Here is a 20,093-nt window from a genome sequence, read left to right as displayed (position 1 = left end):
CACCCCCCCTCAAGATGTTTTTTTTTGGGGCAGTGTGTCATCTGGGTGTCCTTTAGTTGAATGTTACGAGTGTGGTGTGCACATTTTTTTTTTTGTTCAGCCGCTGTATTCAAACTCACAAAGATGTGTCTTGATTATAACTTTGGACCAGGGAGTACGTTGTGTCGAGTTTCATTATGTTATAGTTGTCGAGTGGTTTCTCTTTGACTCACTGTCCCATGCTGCTTATCATATTCAGGGTCGGAAGGTCTCTCGTTTTCTTTGTCATGACTGAGATATGTTCCAAGAAATATCCTGCGCATGACTAAAATGTTGTACTTTTTTCTGCCAAATCTTGCATACTTTATTCGCTTCGAACCTTGAGTGGATACCATCAAGTTGTCGGGGCCATGGGTGTATCCTTTAAGCTTTTTTCATTGTCTGTTCCTGTGACTGACACATTAAGCACTCTTAACAACTGCCGACACGCCTCAGCAGCCATCTGTCACTCATTGCACCCCGTCGCCACAGTAACAGGCTCCAGAGAGGGGAGGGACCAAACAGAAAGGACACATCGATGGTGATCTGTCACCCTTAGAAACATCACCTGCCCCTCCGTTATCTCTCTCCTCCCCATGCAAATATTTGAATCATGCTTTTTTTTTTTTTTTAATGCAAGACTTTTTGCAATTCCATCCCTTCATTGTCATAACAAGTGAATATCTGAGTCACTCCACAAGTCTAATCACAATGACATCAATCAGTTGAGTCACCGCGGGAGGCCTCAGGAAAGAGCAGCTTGAAAATGATTACTCCAAAAAAAAAAAAAAAAAAAAAACCCCAAAAACCCCTGCAGTGAAAAGAGCCAAAGGAGATGAGACTTGCCTTCAGCCTCCTCGGGTGCAGCTTTTGACCCTGCAGGCAAAAGGGTCTCATTTTTTGATGGAATGCAAATGAATGAATTCATTTTCCGTCAACTGAAAGCGGTCCAAGCGGGTCACAAGAAAATAAATAAGTAAATAAATAAATACATAGACGGGTAGTGGAGTGGACCTTATACCTTTTACAAATGACCGTACTGTATATGCGATTATGAACCAATCACAATCCAATAACAGCAAATAATTTGAATGAAGGAAACGTACAGCGAAGTAAAGTAATTGTCCAACCAGTCCACAGGGGAAACTCACACAAGAGGATGCAAATTCCCATTAAATACCAAAGATTGATATTGTAATATGTCGCGGGGGACGTGGGCGGGGAAGGGAACAATCATCAGCACTCCACTCTACTGCGGCGTTTGTCTCTCGTTATTTACAGCCACAAATACAGATTTTACAGCTACGTCATGCCAGTACACAAATGAGAAGCCATCTTTTTTTCGCGGCACATTGCAGTTTTGGCACCCTTTGCAGCCGCCCATTTTACACACGCCAGAAAACAAGCTCATTGATCAGACGCCTCTTCACCGCAGTTTTGAAACAAATTGTTAATGTATTGATGCCAAAATAACTTGCTAGCATAAAATGTGAAGAATTTACTGTACGTATTGTCGTGTTGACGATATCTCCACATTCTCAATGGTGTGATACTTAGCTGTCGTTTACTTTAGCGTCCTGTATCAACTACAAACGCAGGTTAAGGGTTTGTTTGCAAGTAGCTCTGTAATACATCATGTTATCATTGCAATGTGGCAGATGGAAAGATTTACCATATTTTCTGGACTATAAGTCACATTTTTTTTTTCATCATTTGGGCCGGGGTTCGATTTATACTCTGTAGCAATTTATGTGTGAAATTATTCACACATTATTATAAAATTTCACGTTATTTTCACATAGAACCGCAAGAGGGCGCTCTAGGCCTGTGTTGATAAATTGACGAGTCTGGCGTAGCGACGTAGAGACGGAGTTGTTTAAAAGGGAAACAAAGGATGAAGATTTCATTGGATTTAGATATTTGGAGTGACACTGGTGGTTTGGTAAACTTGTCAGCATGTTCTTTGTGCTATAGTTATCTGAATAACTCTTAATGTGTTACGTGAACATACCAGGCACGTTCTCAGTTCCTTGTTTATGCGTCATGTAATGTTAGCATATCGTGCACTTATTCAGCCTGTTTTTCTCTATTTTATTTTTATTTTAAATTGCCTTTCAAGATGACATGTCTGTTCTTGGTGTTGGATGTTATACTCTAATGCGACTTATATATGTTGTTTTATTCTTTCTGATGCATTTTATGGCTGGTGCGATTTATTCTCCGGAGCGATTTACAATCCGGAAAATACGGTTATTCGCAAGATTGCCATCGAGTCGCATGTCACATTTTCTATTTCTCTTTCATCATTTAAAAAGCCACAGGATCTTTTAGAATGATGTAACAGCCTCCCGACACGACGACGCAACAACATATTATGTGTTGTCTTTTTGGGGTGATTAGCTTTTCGACGCGCGGCCTTACCGTGTCAATATTTTGCTTTGTAACGTGCACACCCAATGAGTTGCTGCGCATGATTTAGCGCATAGGTGTCAAACTCAGGTCGTGGAGGGCCGCTGCCCTGCATGTTTTCCAAGTCTCCCTGTTGCAACACCAAACAGGTTCAATGTCAGGCTTCCGCAGAGCTTGCTGATGATCTGTTCATTTGAATCAGGTGTGTTGCAACAGGGAGATTTGGTAAACATGCAGGGCAGCGGCCCTCCAGGACCTGAGTTTGACACCTATGATTTAGCGTCTATGATGAATTTAATGAGATACATTTAGATGACCAAACAGGTCTTTGTGTCAATGTTGACGATTGCAGTCGTCCACCACCTCGATGTTTTCCATCTTGCCTGCTTTTCTTCACATTCCCTGCGTCATTGCTTCTCCTCAATCGGCAATAGGACGACTTTATCACTCCACTGCGCCTCCAACTCAACAGCTTGCCTTTCTCACAAGCTCAGCTTCTTTGTGCATCTGTTTATATTTTTTTCCCCCCCACCGCCATGCTCGACTCGGCATGGTAATGATTCTGATGAATATGTATTAAAGCTTTCGGAAATTGTTTCTTGTTCGTCTCACTCATTGCAAGGGAGTGTCCATTCTGGATGATCTTGTTCTCAATGCAGTGTTCTTATCCTTCGCTGTCACTTTAAAAAAGAGCCTTTGAGCTGTTTATTGCTACTCTCAATTGAAGGTTCTTGTCAAAGTAAACATCAAACAAAGATAATTACAGCTTTTGCAGTTAAAAGAGGCACATAGGACTCGGCTAGCGGCGGCTAACGTTTAATGGGAAACTCCATAAGCAACTGGGCTAACAATTAGCATCTATGTGGCCACCTACTGTCAACTGAAGGTAATGTCAAAGTGCCCAAGGGCTCAGCTTGCGAACGTCACGGCTCACCTGTTGTCTAGTTTTGGTCCTGCGACGCTGTGGGGATTTTGATGTCAATTTTAGTCGACAGCAGGTAGCAGTACGGGACGAAAATCGCAGGGAATCTATCGATATTCTGCCTAAATCTATTTACTGAATTTCTATATCGCTTTTACACATCAGTCTAGGGTAGCAGATGAAATATAGGAGGCCGGTCGATACCAGGGCACGGCCATTCACACTCGCATTTGTCCGGTCACTGAATGTGAATTTAACCCATGCTAGGGGAAAAAAATTGTTATTTGTGACACCAATGCTCTTTCCTTCATTGTAAATAAAAAGAAACTGAATGAGTAAGCTAAGATGTCTTGACAGTTTGAGTTGAGTGGGAGGGATGGAAAAATAAAAAGGCCAATAAAGGGCTGAAACTGTAGTCATAGAAGAAATAGCCGCTGGCGAGAATGGTGTATGTTGTAGCGGATCTGAAGTTCTAACATCACAGGAATTGTTTTTTTTTTTCCCCCTTCTTCTTTGTCTTGCTGCTCGTGTGTTTACGCGCCGCCGCTTAAACAAAGGTGTACGTTGTATCTTGAATTATAGATGGAAAGTAAATCAATAGTGCACCAAGTGGCTGCCAGTGTGTGTGTGTGTTTTGTATCTATGATGTACTCTTCTGTAAATGTTGTGCATCCGCTGATCCCTTCACTTAATGCCCACTTTATTTACTTTTCACACACAACTCAGAGCTTTGATCCAATACCTTGTGTTTTTCATGATTTTCTGTGACGGTTTCACTGTATTTCAAGCTTTATTTTCACAATTCACATCTTATTATTTGATCTTAAACACACGAGTAACAGTTTTGGGGCGACTGGGGCTGTGTTGTGTCTGCTCCAATAAAACGGCACAGCACGACAGCATGCTGCTCGCACAGCAGACTGAAAAGAAAGACCTCTCTGCAGATTTACTACACTATTACCCCCCCCCCCCCCCCACACACACACATAGAGTTATACACACCCTGAGTAGGGAAAAGTTGTACAGGCCCAATGCCCCTCCAAGGACAGATGAGAAAGAGACAAGAGAGCAGAGTAATCACAGTTAAAGTGTGTGTGTGTGTGTGTGTGTGTGTGTGTGTGTGCAGTGAGAGGTCGGTAGACGGTCTGCAGGGATCGAAAATGGTTTGGTTTCATAAAAATGGATGAGGATGTGAGTGGAGTGGAACATCCTGTCCCAACGAGTATCTTTGACACACACTTGCGCTCTGGACCGGCTCGGCATGGGAATGTTAGTGTTGGCGAGCCTTTCCGACTGACAGATGAGTGAATCCAGGCAAGAAGATGCGTTCCAAAACTATACGGTTTAGTCGCTTTTAATTCCTTTTTTTTTTTTCCGAGCGCTCACGTCATCTGGAGCTCGGTGACATTTCCGATATACTCTATGCAAATGTTTCCTCTCAAGTGAGACCTCCGGAATTGAGTTTCGAGAGTGAGGTGGGACACGTGAATTTTGAGATCGAGCATTAAATTTACATTGAAACCTTGCAGGTTGGTGGGATGCAAACCATATTGTGTTCTGTGATGTTTCAGCCTTTGCAAGGTACTCATATCAATACTTGGAAATTGAAATAAATGTAAAGCCGGAATTACTGTAAATTTGTGGTTTCTTAGTGGAGGCAAGCTTTTTTTCTGTTTCGTGCACATGCATAAAAAGATGATCTCAGAGAGAAACAAAAGAAGCCTGGAACGAACTGGCATGACATCACATTTCCGGGCCTTTTCTTATCATGGCTTAATGTTGTGTTTCCAAACTCACCGCGGTGACTTTGCTGAGGCAGCCAAGCAGAATTATGGATTGCACAGAGTTAAAACCCTGTATTACGTTATAAAAATGTCAGAGAAAAAAAAAAACGGACCGGCCTATTAGCTGAGGGGAACACACTGTCCCATTTACTTGTGTAAAAAAAATCCCCGCTTAATTGACCGTGATCACCATTGCTGCGGCAAATCCAAGTACCGTATTTTTCCAACCATAAGGTACCAGATGATTCGGCGCAATAATCAGTTATGCGGCGGTAGCTTCAAGTGGAGACGGCGAGTGGCTCTTCCGACAATCAAAAAAAAAAGGAACGTCAATCTAGTGTCTGGTGGTTGTGTTCTAACTTTGGCTGCGAAATGCAGTTGACAGTTCAACAGCTGTAAACAGGTCGATACACTCACCAGATACGTAAACTTCCTCGCTCGCCATAATCCAAACATGCTCCTTTTTGGGGGGGGGGGGGGGGGTTCTTTTTTTTTTTTTTTGCTCGGTCCCGGCAGACCGCAACGATATTGTCCCACGGCGTAACATTAGAAACGCAATGAGAGCGAGAACGTGAATGGAAAGGAATTAAAGACGACAACCTGAAAAGCTCATCCAAACATAAATGCACGCCGCAAAACAAGGCATACTGGTGATTTTTCAGAAAATGAAATGATTTTTTACATGTGCCTTATGGTCCGAAAAAAAAATACGGTCACAAGTGCGTTCATGTGGTCTCTTAAGTCCCCTCTCTCATTTTCCGATTTCCAGTAAGTGTTTGCCTTGATCGCAAACAACTACCGCATAATGTCCCAATACACAACGACCCCGCTGGCATCCGACGCTTCATGTCAATACCACAGCTGCTCGCGTCTCCCGTCTTCATGTTTGAGTCATATTTGTGTCGGCCGCTGTACAGATAAATAAGAGGAACAAATGGTGGATGCTCTCAGTGGGTCTAGAGGCTGTGAAGTGCCGCCTCTCAGCAAATGTTCTCTTATTGGTCTCAGTGGCACCGTACCCACCAAACAATAAAGCCACCGTCTTCCCCTTTCACACTGCGCGAATTGTCTCCCATTGCTTTCCACTCCTTTCGACTTCCCATTTGTAAAGAAATGATTACCCCATTTATCATACCCCTCGTATATGGACGAACAAAAGCTTACCATGAGATTGTCGGTGTTAATCATAGTTGCGCGATTGTTCGGCTGTGTTATACGCTGTCCACCGATTGGACGTTTCGTACGGAAGCAGAGGAAAAGAAAACGCGCACTCGCCAACTGTTGAAAATCGTTTGCCAATTGAAAGCAAAAGAAAATCATTTCACAAAGTCCAGTGACAAAACATAAATTCATTCGGTGAAGACTTTAACCCTTTTCAGGGACAACGTTGACTACAGTGGACAGCTTCTAATGTTATCAGGTGACAGGGCGCATGCGTGAAAGGGTTGAATTGCTCATATGCATGAATGATGACCTGTTACTGGCTAGGGACCAGTCGAAGGAGTCCCGTGCCTCTCACCCAAAGTCATGAAACCTAACGAGGACAAGCACCATCGAAAATTGATAGCTCGTTGATAATCAAATCAAGTCTAGAAGGCAAATAAAAGCTCTGCAACTTAACCGTTGTACTTGTCCAACAATGACAGGAGTGGCCCACATGTTATTGTTCCAGAACATGCTTCTGTACACAAGCTGAGTAAAGCTGCTATTTATTGATTTTATTGAGCGCAGAGTGATTGCATGCCCCACAGATTGCAGTCGTGTTCATAAATTTCACCGTGTGCATGATTGCGTGTCATAGCCGCTCAAGTGCGCAGGGTTGCAGATAAATGTAACTTAAAACACTCTATAAAACCCACACAAAACATCCAAGCTCTTCCATATTTCCTCAGCTGGCATGTTTGAACTAAAGCGGACTCCTTCAGCTTCTTTGGTTCTCCACCCTATGAACAGCCTGGAGTCAAGCTTTCATGCAGGAATTTCAAACCTTCGAATGAGCTCCCGAGAGTGGATTTCTAAACCGTACCAGAAGACTTCAAAATGTATAAAAACAATTGCAGTGAGCGAAATGACTCTCGCTCTGTCTCTCGTCAGAATGAAAAGTCTTGATCCTCCAACATTTACACTGAAGAGCTCCAGGCCGCGGTGGATAACCTCTGCAAGTCACTTCCACGCACAGATGCGCTCCACAGCGCATGCTGACACCACCATCATGACCGGAGGATCCTTGCAATCTCCTCTGTTCAAACCCCCCGCCTCCCTCGGGATCACTCTTCACATCAGTTAGGCGGCCAAGCCAAAGTCAGGCTTTTTTTTTTTACATCGGCCGCCCTCCATCTGCTTCCTTGGGTCAAAATTGAAGAGTTTGCTTTGATACGCCGAGTTTGATTTTTGCATGAGAGAAATCAGATGATGCGTGACGACGAGCTTTGTCAGTTTTTGTTAAAGCGGCTGTAAACCTCCAACTCAAACATGGACGCATGGGTGGTCTTTTGAATAAATGGAGACCTACTTGACTTAATTTTGGACGTGGCATTTTTAATAATGGAATGTCATAAACTATCATGCCGAATTTGGTTGTTGCAATTAGTGGGCATCCTGCCTTGAGTTAATCTATTATTTTTAGTTTTAATTTTTTTGTCTGTAAGCTCCCAACCCGTGCATTTTGGAGCCAGCTGCTTGGGCCCCATGTGTCAAAGCAGGTTTGATGCTTTCTTTGCCTCATTTGCAAGCCTGTCACGACATATTATGCAGGGTTTTGTACATTCGAATCCATGAACAACAACAAAAAATGTTTACACCTTTGGTAGGACTGCCGAGTTTGTCTTATTTTTGGGAAGTTGCAGATTCTTCTTCTGTTTTATTATTTGGCCTGTTTGCCTTTCTGACAAAGCTCTTCAAGTGTATGTTTTTTTTCATTTACTTACTTTCCTGGAAGCACATGATCAATAAATAAATAATAAATACTTTTTGGGGGGGGGGGGGGGGTCCAGGCTCTTTGTGCAGCCCGCCATTCCCGTCTCAGACTATACAAAGCTAATGGCACTCTTTCAAAAGCACCTTCTGCGAGTTGCAGCTGAACAGTTCACTCCACTGTGCATCAATTGCTTCGACAATCAATTCCGCACATTCAACGCAATTCTTCAGTCGATCGATTACAACGTCCGTCGAGCAGCATCAAACACAAGTCGCCTTCACGATTGCACGGCTGACAACGCGTTTGTCTTCCAATCTACTTTCAGAATATCCCAGCGCTGCCTTGCGGCAAAGCGCTCTACTCTTACGAGGGCAAGGAGCCGGGCGATTTGCAGTTCTCCAAGGGTGACATCATCATCCTACGACGCAAGGTGGACGACAACTGGTACCATGGGGAGTTGAACAGTTGCCACGGGTTCTTGCCCGCCAGTTACATCCAGCTGCTGCGGCCGCTGAGCCAGACTCCGCCCCAGGGCAAGGCGTTGTATGACTTTGAGGTCAAAAACAAAGACCAAGATAAAGACTGCCTCGCATTCAGCAAGGTAACACGCACACAAACACCCGGATTGTAAAGTTCTTGGTGTCAGGAAACTTTCAGGTGTAGGTCGATAGATATGGTATTATTAGCCATGTATGCTCCAAATAAGGTCGCACGATTTAATTTAAGAAAACCATGATTATTATTACAGTATTTTTTTTTTACGAGGTTTTGTCATTTTGATTAAAAAGTGCAGTTGTATGTTGACTTTGGTTTAGAGTGGCAATACGGATCGGCCTGAAGCCAAAAAAACTTGGGCGCACTCATACGTCAAGGTCGTACCACGGTACTAAGATCACATGACCCTGCAGAAACCCTAATGAAATATCGCTCAAGAAAAAGATCCGAATAATCAAGGCCATGTTTCCACTGGGGTTCCCATCTGTCGCAATCTCTTCCTGACAGTGATCTCGGCGGCGGGTCACTTGCACGTAGCTATTATGTTCTGAGGTACACATTAATGAAACACGAGACGCTTTCTTCCACGAGACACTTTTATCCGTTCGGGCCACTTTGATGCTCAGCGATACGGCATGTCTCATCTCTTTTGGATATCAGGTCAGCGTGATCAAAATGAAGCCGGTAATGAACTTTATGGGCGGGGAATGGAGATAACAGCTCGCCTTTTGAGAACGCTTGATCGCGGAACTCGAGGGACACCTTTGGAAAAGTGGAAGACACAAGTCATCTCAATCGAAACGGCATTCCGGAACTCATCACATTTCGACAGAATAAATGATATGCTCGTCTTTATTAGAAAAGCGTTAAACTGAACGATGGCACGATCGGCCAGCTTTGAGCGACTCAGGGAGTAGCAAAGCACACCTTAATTGAACCTCAGCAACTTTGTTTGGGACCATTTCAAGAGTGTTCAAATGACAACAGGGAAACCCCAAAGCTACGAGAAATCGTCTGAAGCGCCATCTCTTTTGCGGCATATATGCAGGAGGCTCTGAACAAACAATTGCATCCCAACCAGTTTTACCCCCTTGTTAAAAATGCCAATGTGAGTGTTAAGTGAACTATCGGCCAAATGTGTGAGGCAATAGCCACCAAGTCTTGTTTTCGGCTTTGATCCAGTCCGGACGAGCAAATTATCATTAAAATCGGTTGGAAAGCTATTCCATGAGCTTTCATGGGTTGTTTTATTTCCACTTTCAAAAGAGGTCTCCCCTTCAAAATGACTGACATGTTCATCTCAGCCTGATTTGACTAAATTATACTCTCGGCGTTCCTCTCACACGATCGAGAGGGAACGATGAGAACAAAATAAGAGCGCATGTTCCAGCACAAGCGTGTTCCCAGGCCCGGTTTAGTGTGAACAGTAATTTCTGCACTCTGTTCTTGTTCACGTCACTCAAAGCTTATCGTTTTATTCCTGCTTTTACACCGGTTGGTTTGTAAAAGGCTCCTGGCTGCACCATTGTGAAAAATCTAATCACACTGTACTGCACAAACCACAGCAGATGCTCTACAGTATGATGGCCGAACACTCTTAAAATATCATCCTGATGATGAGTGCATTGTATTTTTGTTGTTGTTGTTGTTTTTTAATTTAAGTGAATCAACAGATACATGATAGAAGGTGACATTGCCTTGTATATGCGCTTCCCCGCCGTGCGCAGAATGTGTGTTGTCATGCAAAAACCAGTGTGTGTGTGATTGTTTTCTCAGTGGGAAAGGTAATTACTCAGCATGACTAATACAAAGTCATTTAGCCGAATTAGATTATCACTGCCGCCCCAACGGTCCAGCCAAGACCCACGTATTCACGCGATGATAGAAAAACACACGTGTGGAGAGCGCGTGTGTGTTTGTGTGAAGTGAAAGGAGTCATCATGTTCCCTTTTGCGTTTTATGGGATATAACAGAGAACCGTTGATGAGATATGGGAGTACACAGTGGCCAGATGAGCGGGAATAAATACAAGACACGCGATTGTCGTCTTAATCAAATGCGTGCCGACCTCCCTGGCTTGACATCGGTATTTTCTCCACGCGTCAGTCCGACGCATTAAAGCACAGAGTCAACCAAAGGAGCTCATGCACTCCGCTATGGGCATAGTAGACCAACAGCATTCCTTCATACGCATGCCAAAATACAGCTTTGTCTTCGGGCGGTTCCCCTCATGTTTCCAAAAATATCGCCTTTAACCAAACTCAAAGTGTACCACGACTTATACAAGGCTCCGGTCTATAGTGGGTTCTCAAAAAAGAACAACCCTGTAAAACAAGCATGTACTTATACTACACAGCAACTATGAGGTGGTTTTCGATGCTCTTGGTCGAATGATGTAAAAAACGACATGGTTGTGGACAGTAGCATTGTTCTTTTGCTCTAAAAATGAGTTCGTTGTGGCCATTTCTGTAGGATTACTTGTAATTTCTCAAGAGATGCCGACAAATGCTTTTGTGAAAACATGTCTGCAGTGCTGCCTTGAGATACAAACGGAATTCGTTCCATGTACATGCTTGTATAGCAAAACACATCTCAAATCATATTCCCCCATTTAAATGAATGGAAACGCCGTTAATTCGTTTTATAACAATGCATATTATAAAATCACTCATTAATGACATAGTTTTTGCAACACGTTTGCTTCAATTCATTTGATGTGCTGCTACCTCTGTTGTGTGTGTGCCTTTGCCACCAAGGGGCAGTATAATATCAATAGAGAGACACACACAAAGACGAAAGTGACTTGGTAAGCCGTGGTAATATTTAGTCAGTCAGTCAGATCACATGTGTATCCCCACCAGTTGTGTTCAAATATCCATTGCTGAAAGGTTTATAAATTATATTATATGATGATTATAAAATGATTTAGCTGTTGCCGTCATGTGTTTGTGTTCCGTGCACGTGTGTTTGTGTTTGTTCTCTTCAGGATGAAGTCCTGACGGTAATAAGGAGGGTGGATGAAAACTGGGCAGAAGGCATGCTGGGCGACAAGATTGGTATCTTTCCCATTCTCTACGTGGAGGTAAACCTCGAGACATCGCCCACCCAAACACACACACATTCGCACATAAAATGCACTAGCATCAAAAACTTTTACCAGAAGCAATCGTTCGACATAACAATCTAAACTGCACAATAGACAATACACAGTACAAATTCACTGGACCTAAAGATTCCTTTAACTGAGCTCAGTCACCAAACTACGGATTCATCGACAGCAAATAGACGGTAGCGCTTGTATATTGGATCACATGAGACTTTGTCGGTGTTCCGAATATTGGGACATATGAAAAAATGTTTAAAGAAACCTAATGCAGGAAATGTTTTACAACTCGAGCCTTTATCATGATAGACTTGTTTGCCTTATGAAAATATTGTCACACTGTAAATAGATTTGGCATGGCCCACACGTACTCAAGAGTCTGACATCCATCAATCCAAGGGGTTCCTTTTAAATAGAGATCCATCAATAATGTAGACCTCTCCATCGTTCTGAAACAGCAGGGGGCATGAAGACATTTCGAGGGCGCGCGGGCACGCCGTTGCGTGCGTGCGTGTGTGTGTTTGTATGTGCGGCAACAAGCCTAATGAATGGGTCCTAGCTGGATTTAAGCTGGTGTTTGCATCTACAAAATAAAATAATCTGATGCATTTACAAATCATTTGACAGGATGGTCAATATCGTCCAGATGTAAAGATGATTACCATTTAGAACCGTTATCTCAGAAAAAGGGTGATATGAGTGGGCTGGGAGAAGAATGCTTCGACAAAAGAACCAGTCTGGAGCGTCTGTCCCTGGCGAATTGGGGGTTGAAGGCGTGCGGTGCATTTCTCAAATAACGTCCTAAATAATTTAACCAATCGGGGAACCAAGATATGTTTCTGCCATTTTTTATGTCCTTATTGATATCACGATTAGGTGTTTATTGCTTCTTGGGAGATTGGAATTGTGTTGTCCATAGTCAGGGTATTGTGCGGTGTGGGGTTTGCAAATGTGGAGCGGTTTCGAAAAGACTGCAGGATGTTGGCGGCATATTAGAAAATAATGGTTCGTATTTTTCACGGCAGGCAATAAGCACTCCTGGGTTGTTTTTTGTTACATTTTCTGTGCAGGGTTTGGTAGCATCGGCTCAAGAGGAGGAGCTGTAAAAGGTTGCTTCAGGGGGTGAGGACTTTGAAACGATTTAACCTTCCCATTTTCTGGCTGTGTAGACTACAAACTGTGGGTGGCGGTAAGAGGGCAGCAACGGTTCATTTTCCTGTTCTCAGCGTTTGCTGCGCTGCTTTGAGCCTGCTCATAATCAGTGATGGATGTGAACAGGACGGATTCAGTCACTGCCGAGCATAACAGAACATAATAGAATAGAACTGCCTGCCAGTCATTGGAGCAGAACTAATGTGCAATGTATGAAGGGTGAGACATGCATTTCATGCGAGAAAAAGAAAATACCTGTTTGAAGGTTTTTTTTTTCTTATGAATTGTATTCTTCTCTGATATGCTTCTTCTCTTGTTGTGGTCATACTTTCTGCAAAATGGACACAGGGAAAACATGAATCAAAAGTAAATCTAATCCAAAACAATTCAACAAAAACAGATATTGTGATATAAAGGTCTAATGTCTCAATTTTCCGGAATCAAGAGAGTTACCGTATTTTTCTCACTAATGCGCTTCGGAGTATAAGGTGCACCCTCAATAAATGGCCTATGATTTTCAATATAGGATGCACCGCATTATAAGGCACATAGAAGCTACAATAATGGTTGCGGTTGTGTTATGTATCCACTAGATGGAGCTACGCTAAAGAAATACAATGCAGCTTTATTTGTATCTAGCCTTCACTACCGCTGAAGGTGTAACAAAACGCTTTTGTAACAAAACTGACATTACTACATCCAAGGAATCAGAATATTGATCCATATATAAGGCGCATCGGATTATAAGGTGCACTGCCAGCTTTTGAGAAATATAATGCTTTTAGGTGTGCCTTATAGTTCGGAAAATACGGTACAAGGAAAGGATCTTTGTGCTTGTGGATAAAGGAACAATGCGCATGCCTGTGTGTGCAGTCGGCCTGTTCTCAGCGCATGATATCAGCCCGTAGGTTTGACTCCTGCTATGATTCACCTTCTGAGTCAAATTGAAAATGAGAGTTATCTCAAAGCATAGCAACTACCCTTGGATTTTTTTTTTTTTTTTTAAGCCAAGTAAGGAATTGTTTCTATCAGGCATATCTTTCTCCCGCTCCCTCTCCGCCACACGCACCTTTATCGCCTTTACTGCAGTGATGACCCGGCACTACTGTGGTGCCAGGCGAGTGTGTGTCTGCATATAATCCGTTAAAATGACTTGGTTAGTTTTGATAAATCCTGAGAGAGCGGGTGTGTGTTGTGTCGTTGACCTTCTGCGTCCGGGGAGCGTACGTGCCCTCTAGTCCATCCCATGAGAATCGTAGCTTCAATCCGTCATACTCATTAGCATATAATTTGGCTTGATTAGCATATTTATTAAAATGGAATTGGAGCCTCTATAGGTTGTTCTCAAATATAGTTCCCCTTTCTTGACATTCTCCGCTTTTCCATCCTGAGAGTGTTTGTAGAGTCTGAGGTGTGCCGAGAGAACTGAAGTTTGTCAGAGGGTGAAAGCTGATGTCGTCTCTCGCTGTTTTAGTTTATGTATGGCTTCCCTTGAGTGTCTGTGCTTGTGTTTAGTTAGTCTCCGGGAAATTAATGCAAGTCAATTGAATGTCCTCTAGAGCGACGCGGGTGCTGAACAAGAACCGATTTTAATGGTGAAGTCTTCATTAATTAAATGGGCATCATAAATGCGCGCGAACGTGCTTGTAATTCGATTGTCAATTTGAACAGCTTCCAAATGCTTTCACGCTCCCCCCTCCCCCTAAAAAAAATGTTTATACTTCAGCACCTGTGTGCACCCTCTTTTCACCCCATTATCACCATCCCTCAGTAAGTCCAGCCTTCTCCAATTGGTGAGTGCAAGCAAGCGGTTCATCCTTGAAGATGATAATGCAGGCCGCAGTGTACAAGAATTTTTTTTTTCTTTTAAGGCTTAGCTCAGCAATATCAATAAGTTTTGTACTTGAAAACTTGAAACAAAAGAGTTGTGCCTACTGCGTTTTCTTTTCTGTGTTGGCTATTTTATCATAAACGTTTTGGAACGACATGTTTTTAAGCAGCCAAATTGGAAACAGTTCAAGGAGCAGTTAAAAAAAAAAAAAAACGTTCCTTGGAAGCTGGGTCAAAAGGTTGCCAGTGAATGTGCAAACTCACCATTTATCTTTGCACTTTCGAGGCAGATACGCACATTGGTTGGAGTATCCCTAAAATGTGGGCGTTCCCCTGTCAATTCTGGCCTTGCACGGATTCACCACTCGACGTCAGCGCTTCCACGTCAGGGGCTGTTGGAAGTCAAAGCGCCCCGGGAAGGTGGCAGCATTCAGTTAGGTAAAGCTTAGCTCTGCAGACAGACCAGTCCTCCCCCATGTCTTGAGTGTGGAGTTAGTGAGCAAATTGCTATCAATACTCTACTGAAGAGCAGGGTGCCCCCAACCAGCACGTGTGGCCGCACGGAGAGACTGAACAAAGAAATATTTTATCGAGTTGATCAAAGAAGCATTGCGAGTCGGCGTTTAGAGCGTTCCAGCTGTGATATTTATTGGCAGATTAAATTGGCACTATCAGCCTAATTAAAATATATACTGTATATATTTTGTTTGTTTTTGGAGGTTTTTTTCCGCTTTTTGTCGGCCAACATTATCACAAGCCTATTGTGTTTTTTTTGTTTTGTTTTTTTAAACTAAATCAAGTTGCGGTGTGTGTGCCAGAAGGCCTGACGGAAGAGAGATGAAAAGTGCTTTCGGAGATGAAATCGAAAACATGAGTCACGTGACCATGAATGGTCACATGAGAGAAAACATGTCACGGATTGGCAGTTCATGGCAAAATTCAAATGACACAATGTGAGCCTTGGACAAAGAAGACAACAATCGAGGAGACTTCTTTGATGATGCCTGACCCTGACAATAACATCGTCTGCCTCAAACAGCACGAAGCCCCGTAACTGATGAGCACATTGTCTGCCAAGCTCTGCTGGACATGTTGCTCGTTTGTATTCAACTCGATCCCGATGCCACCTTCGAATGTTTTGGCTTTCTTCAGCACATCGCCGTTGATAAGCAACAGTCACAGTGATGGAGCGAACTTGGATTGCAGAAGATTTGTCACTCGTGCTGGTGAGCATGAGCTGATTGTGTACCGGAGCTCAAATAACCAACACAGATTAGGAATTGAGATATCCCCTCGGTCCCACTCCTGCCAAACAGTCTGATATCTCTGCCCAGGACAATATGCCCGTATTATAACTGAACTGGAATTTTGCTCCATGTCTAGTGCATAAAAGCTCGGCTCAGTTCGTCATTTGTCCTCCACGTAGCCACCATGTCTTCTCCTTCTCTCATCACCTCCAGTTAAACGAAACGGCAAAGCAGCTGATGGAAATCGACAAGCCGACGACAACGCCCAGTGTGCCAGGTCCGAGCTCGGAGCCGTCCCCGTTGGGTCCCTGCTCTCTCGGCCCCTCCCCCAGCACCTCGCCTTCCAATGGAAACGGCTCGGGACATCGGAGAGGCGAAGGGAAGAAAAACGCAAAGAAGAGGCATTCGTTCTCAGCTCTGTCCGTTACCCAGCGAGCGGCCCAACTCAACAACCGACACAGTATGGAGATCTCCCACCCAGTCCTCATCAGCTCCTCTGACCCGAGGGCCGCCGCTCGCATCCAGGTTTGTTCACCCCCAGTACCAAAGCGATTGGCCCATTTATGTACCGTATTTTCCGCACTATAAGGCGCTTCGGAGTAAAAGGCGCACCTTCAATAAATGGCCTATTTTAAAATCGTTTTCATTTATAGGGCGGGCCACATTATAAGGCCCATAGATAGAAGCTACAATAGTGGCTGCGGTTGTGTTATGCATCCACTAGATGGAGCTATGCTAAAGCAAATACAAAACATGACAGCACGCCTTTATATAGAGCTTTCACAAAGCGCTTTACAGAGCATTTAAAATACTACTTCCGAGAAATCCGAATATTGATCCATATATATAAAGCGCATCGGATTATAAGATACACTGTCGGCTTTTGAGAAAATTGATCGCTTTTAGGTACGCCTTATAGTGCAGAAAATACGGTAATTGATACATCTAAAGGGTTCCGTTTTTTCTTGCAACCGGGTTGGCCAAAAGTCACTGTACATGTTTTTCAATAACTTTTTTTCTTATCATCATTGTATTGGCTAAGACATAAATTTGGAAAACAAAAATAAGTTTAAAAAAAACTGGACTTATTGACAAATTTGTCTCAGTTCGCTCACAAATATACTTGCTCGATGTTGCAGTGTTGACGGAAGATATTTGGATTTTAATTCATTTTAACTGGCCTCTTTAGCTAAAAAAAACTATTGTGGTGACTATTCTCAATCTTATGCCGATTTTGTTATCGTCTGGTTTAATGTGCCCAAGTGACATGAGGACTGGGAGAGTATAATGCATCCTACACAGATACAATTTCCATATGCACCAGTATGCGAAGAGATGAAAAATAATTCAGCTTTTAACATCGCTGATATATGTCCCAATTACTAACGCTGACAGTTCCATTTAAATAAAATATTTGCCTCTGGTTTTTTATTTATTTTATTTTTTTTTGTGTTGCTGCAGCCTAGAGTGACTTACAGTTTGCCTCTGGTTGCTTCTATACTTGTACTAAACGTGTTTTTGTCTCCTCTGGTTAACACCCAGAATGCATTTGGAAATGGAAAGCTGCACACCCATTTTTTTTTTCTTTGCCTCAAAGTTTCAAATTGCTTGCTTCTTTTTCTGCACGCCTTCAGGATGCATCTTCCCCAGGTCCCTCCCCCTCCTCGGCAGGGGTACTGGTGCCCCCAAAAGTGGCATCTATAACCTCTGAGCTGTTGGCCCATGCAAAAGTGCAGCTGCCTCTCAACATGTGAGTAAACCTCAATCGCTCCTCCCTCTTGTAACCTGGATTTTGCATCACTCCTGTTTTATTTCTCCACACACTTGAATAACGTCTGAGTCCTAAAGTTCACATTCGATGCCATTTTCTCGCAAGCATTAAAAAGCATTTCCTTCATTGCGCCCTGAGATATTGGCCGCGTTCCACTATTTCTACTACTAACTACTCCTCCACCATGACACTGAAAACGCCCTTTCAAAACAACTTTAAAAGACACAAAAATACAATAACGTACTTTGACCTTGGCTGTACAAAGCACCGTTTCAAAATAAGGCTGACGAATACGAATCACGAGGATAAACACTCCATTTTCTTTTTATCCTGAGAGTTGTTATAGTTGGAAATAAAAAAAAATAAAAAATAATCCCCAAAGTCAACCATTCACATTCATGCCATCAATGAATGGGAACTGCACTGCCCGCACAGAATTCAAATAAGTGAACCACTCCACTATCGGTGACCTATGGCAGTCGAAAATCTCAAATTTGCTCCACATCTAAGGCACGTTTTTACATGCTAAATGTGCTTGAACTTCTCATTTAATCAGTCCTGCCCTTTTCTTCGCCTAAGTTGTGCGAGTGTTCCGCCATATCAACAACGGCACCTTTTATAATATCGAGTTCTCATCACTTCAGCAGACTTCCCTTAACTGTAGCTTAAGCTTTTCCCCAAATGTGAAGCAAGACATCACCTTGCGTTTTAATCCGCATTTCCGGGGCACACAAATCTCACACGCGCAAAGACACACATCCCGAGTGGATTGGTACTCCTGATGAAGGTGGACTTTTCAATCTTGACCTGGCAACTATTCCTGTTGCCATGGGAAGACAGAATCCGCCCCCCCCCTCACATCTGTTACCATGGCAACCTACAGGCAGCATATAGAGCTGGTTTACTCCAGTCTCATCGTTTGCCATCACCATTAACAACAACAACACCAACAGCAGCAAAAGCTCTTTGGGATGTTAAGTAGATACAGTTCAAAATATTTCACGCATGAGCACACTTCTACGGGACGTACGTACAATAACAGAATGGTGCGAGCGTAAATGCGAATTTCTGGTCGTAAGAATTTGACACCATTGCCGGCATTCCGTATTCTTTGGCGGGTTAAACGAACGGCCACTCTGTGCTCTTTGTTAAACTTTTTTGCTTTTTTCCCCATTTTTACAGCAGGTTTTACAGAGTAGATGATTATAAGGAGAAATTAGTTATTCGTTTGGAAAATGAATACAAACCATTGAATTTCATACCGCGGGCCTGTCTTGTCAGGTAGCAGTTCTCAAAGTGTGTTACTGGTGCTACTAGTGGTGCACAGGCACCCTCTAATGTCAGGAAAAAGAATCACTGAATACAATTCTGAATAAAATAAAATACTGGTCCCGTTCAGTTGTCTTTAACTTTTTACTACAATATATTTGAATGTAATCTTTAACCCTTTCAGGCACCCTGTAACCTGATAACATGACAAGCTGTAGTCTCCGCTGTCCCTGAAAGGGTTCCGAACTATTTATTTCTAAATATTTAATTTAGGTTATTTAACTAATGTCAATCATTTGCTGCAAGTGTATGTTTTATAACCACAGTCGTGGGTTTTTTTTCTTATTCATCATTTTGTTTATATTATACTTGAGCATTCAGTGATATAACTGTACTTTGCAAGTTTCCACCATTGGGTAAAGCAATTATACTCCAGTAATGCTTCTCTCCGCAAGCCTTTTGGATTACATAAGAAAAATCGTAGGTGTCTCTCGTTTGAAGCGTTCACGTATAATGTTTGGGCTTTACTGTATGTCACATCTGTCTTAATGGTGCGTGTTGGGAACAACTCCCATTGATGTTGTTGTCGTTGCCGTTGAGTCAATGTTTCCTCTTTCCACATTATTTTCTACGACTTTTATTTCTCAGCTACCTTGCGCTTTACGCCTACAAGCCCCAGAAAGCTGACGAGCTTGAACTTAGAAAGGGGGAGATGTACCGGGTGACAGAGAAGTGTCAGGACGGATGGTTCAAAGGCACCTCACTGAGAACGGCCGCGTCTGGCGTCTTCCCGGGGAACTACGTCACCCCCGTGTCCAGGTCAGTCATAGCCATTCTCACATTTAATTGCCTTGTTGTATTGAGTCGGTCACAGTTGAAACGTTCACTGTTGTTCCCCGAAAAAACAATCTGCAGTGCAAACAGATAAGAGAATTGGACTTTTCAACGTCGTTGAAAAAGTTTGAAACAATGGCCTCGTGGAGAAAACTGTGCCCTAGCAAAACATCGGCTCCCTGAAAGACAATATTCAAAGCCCCTGATTGTAATTTCACGTTGATTTGGCACTTTGTCGCCAAGTCGCTGAATTACATTTGTCAGTTGTTGTGCAGATCCATGTATGCGGTGCATGCGGCAGACACTTCATCGAACGCAAACATGGGCAACTTTTTCCAAACG

The 20,093-nt window shown here is 43.0% G+C and overlaps 1 protein-coding gene across 1 annotated transcript in view; it reads left to right on the top strand.

The window, feature by feature from the left end:
- LOC147198348 (E3 ubiquitin-protein ligase SH3RF3-like) overlaps nt 1-20,093 on the top strand; it is a 63,958-nt gene that overhangs the window by 27,546 nt on the left and 16,319 nt on the right. The window contains exons 2-6 of the mRNA XM_086123523.1: nt 8,376-8,651; nt 11,532-11,627; nt 16,091-16,402; nt 17,512-17,627; nt 19,566-19,736. Coding sequence (XP_085979649.1) covers nt 8,376-8,651; nt 11,532-11,627; nt 16,091-16,402; nt 17,512-17,627; nt 19,566-19,736 — 971 coding nt within the window. The remainder of the gene's footprint in view (nt 1-8,375; nt 8,652-11,531; nt 11,628-16,090; nt 16,403-17,511; nt 17,628-19,565; nt 19,737-20,093) is intronic.

The sequence above is a fragment of the Hippocampus guttulatus genome, chromosome 11, assembly GCF_054856545.1.
Source record: "Hippocampus guttulatus isolate MCC_2025c chromosome 11, RoL_Hgut_1.0, whole genome shotgun sequence".
Taxonomy (NCBI): Eukaryota; Metazoa; Chordata; class Actinopteri; order Syngnathiformes; family Syngnathidae; genus Hippocampus; species Hippocampus guttulatus.
This window is presented reverse-complemented; position numbering and strand designations above follow the sequence as displayed.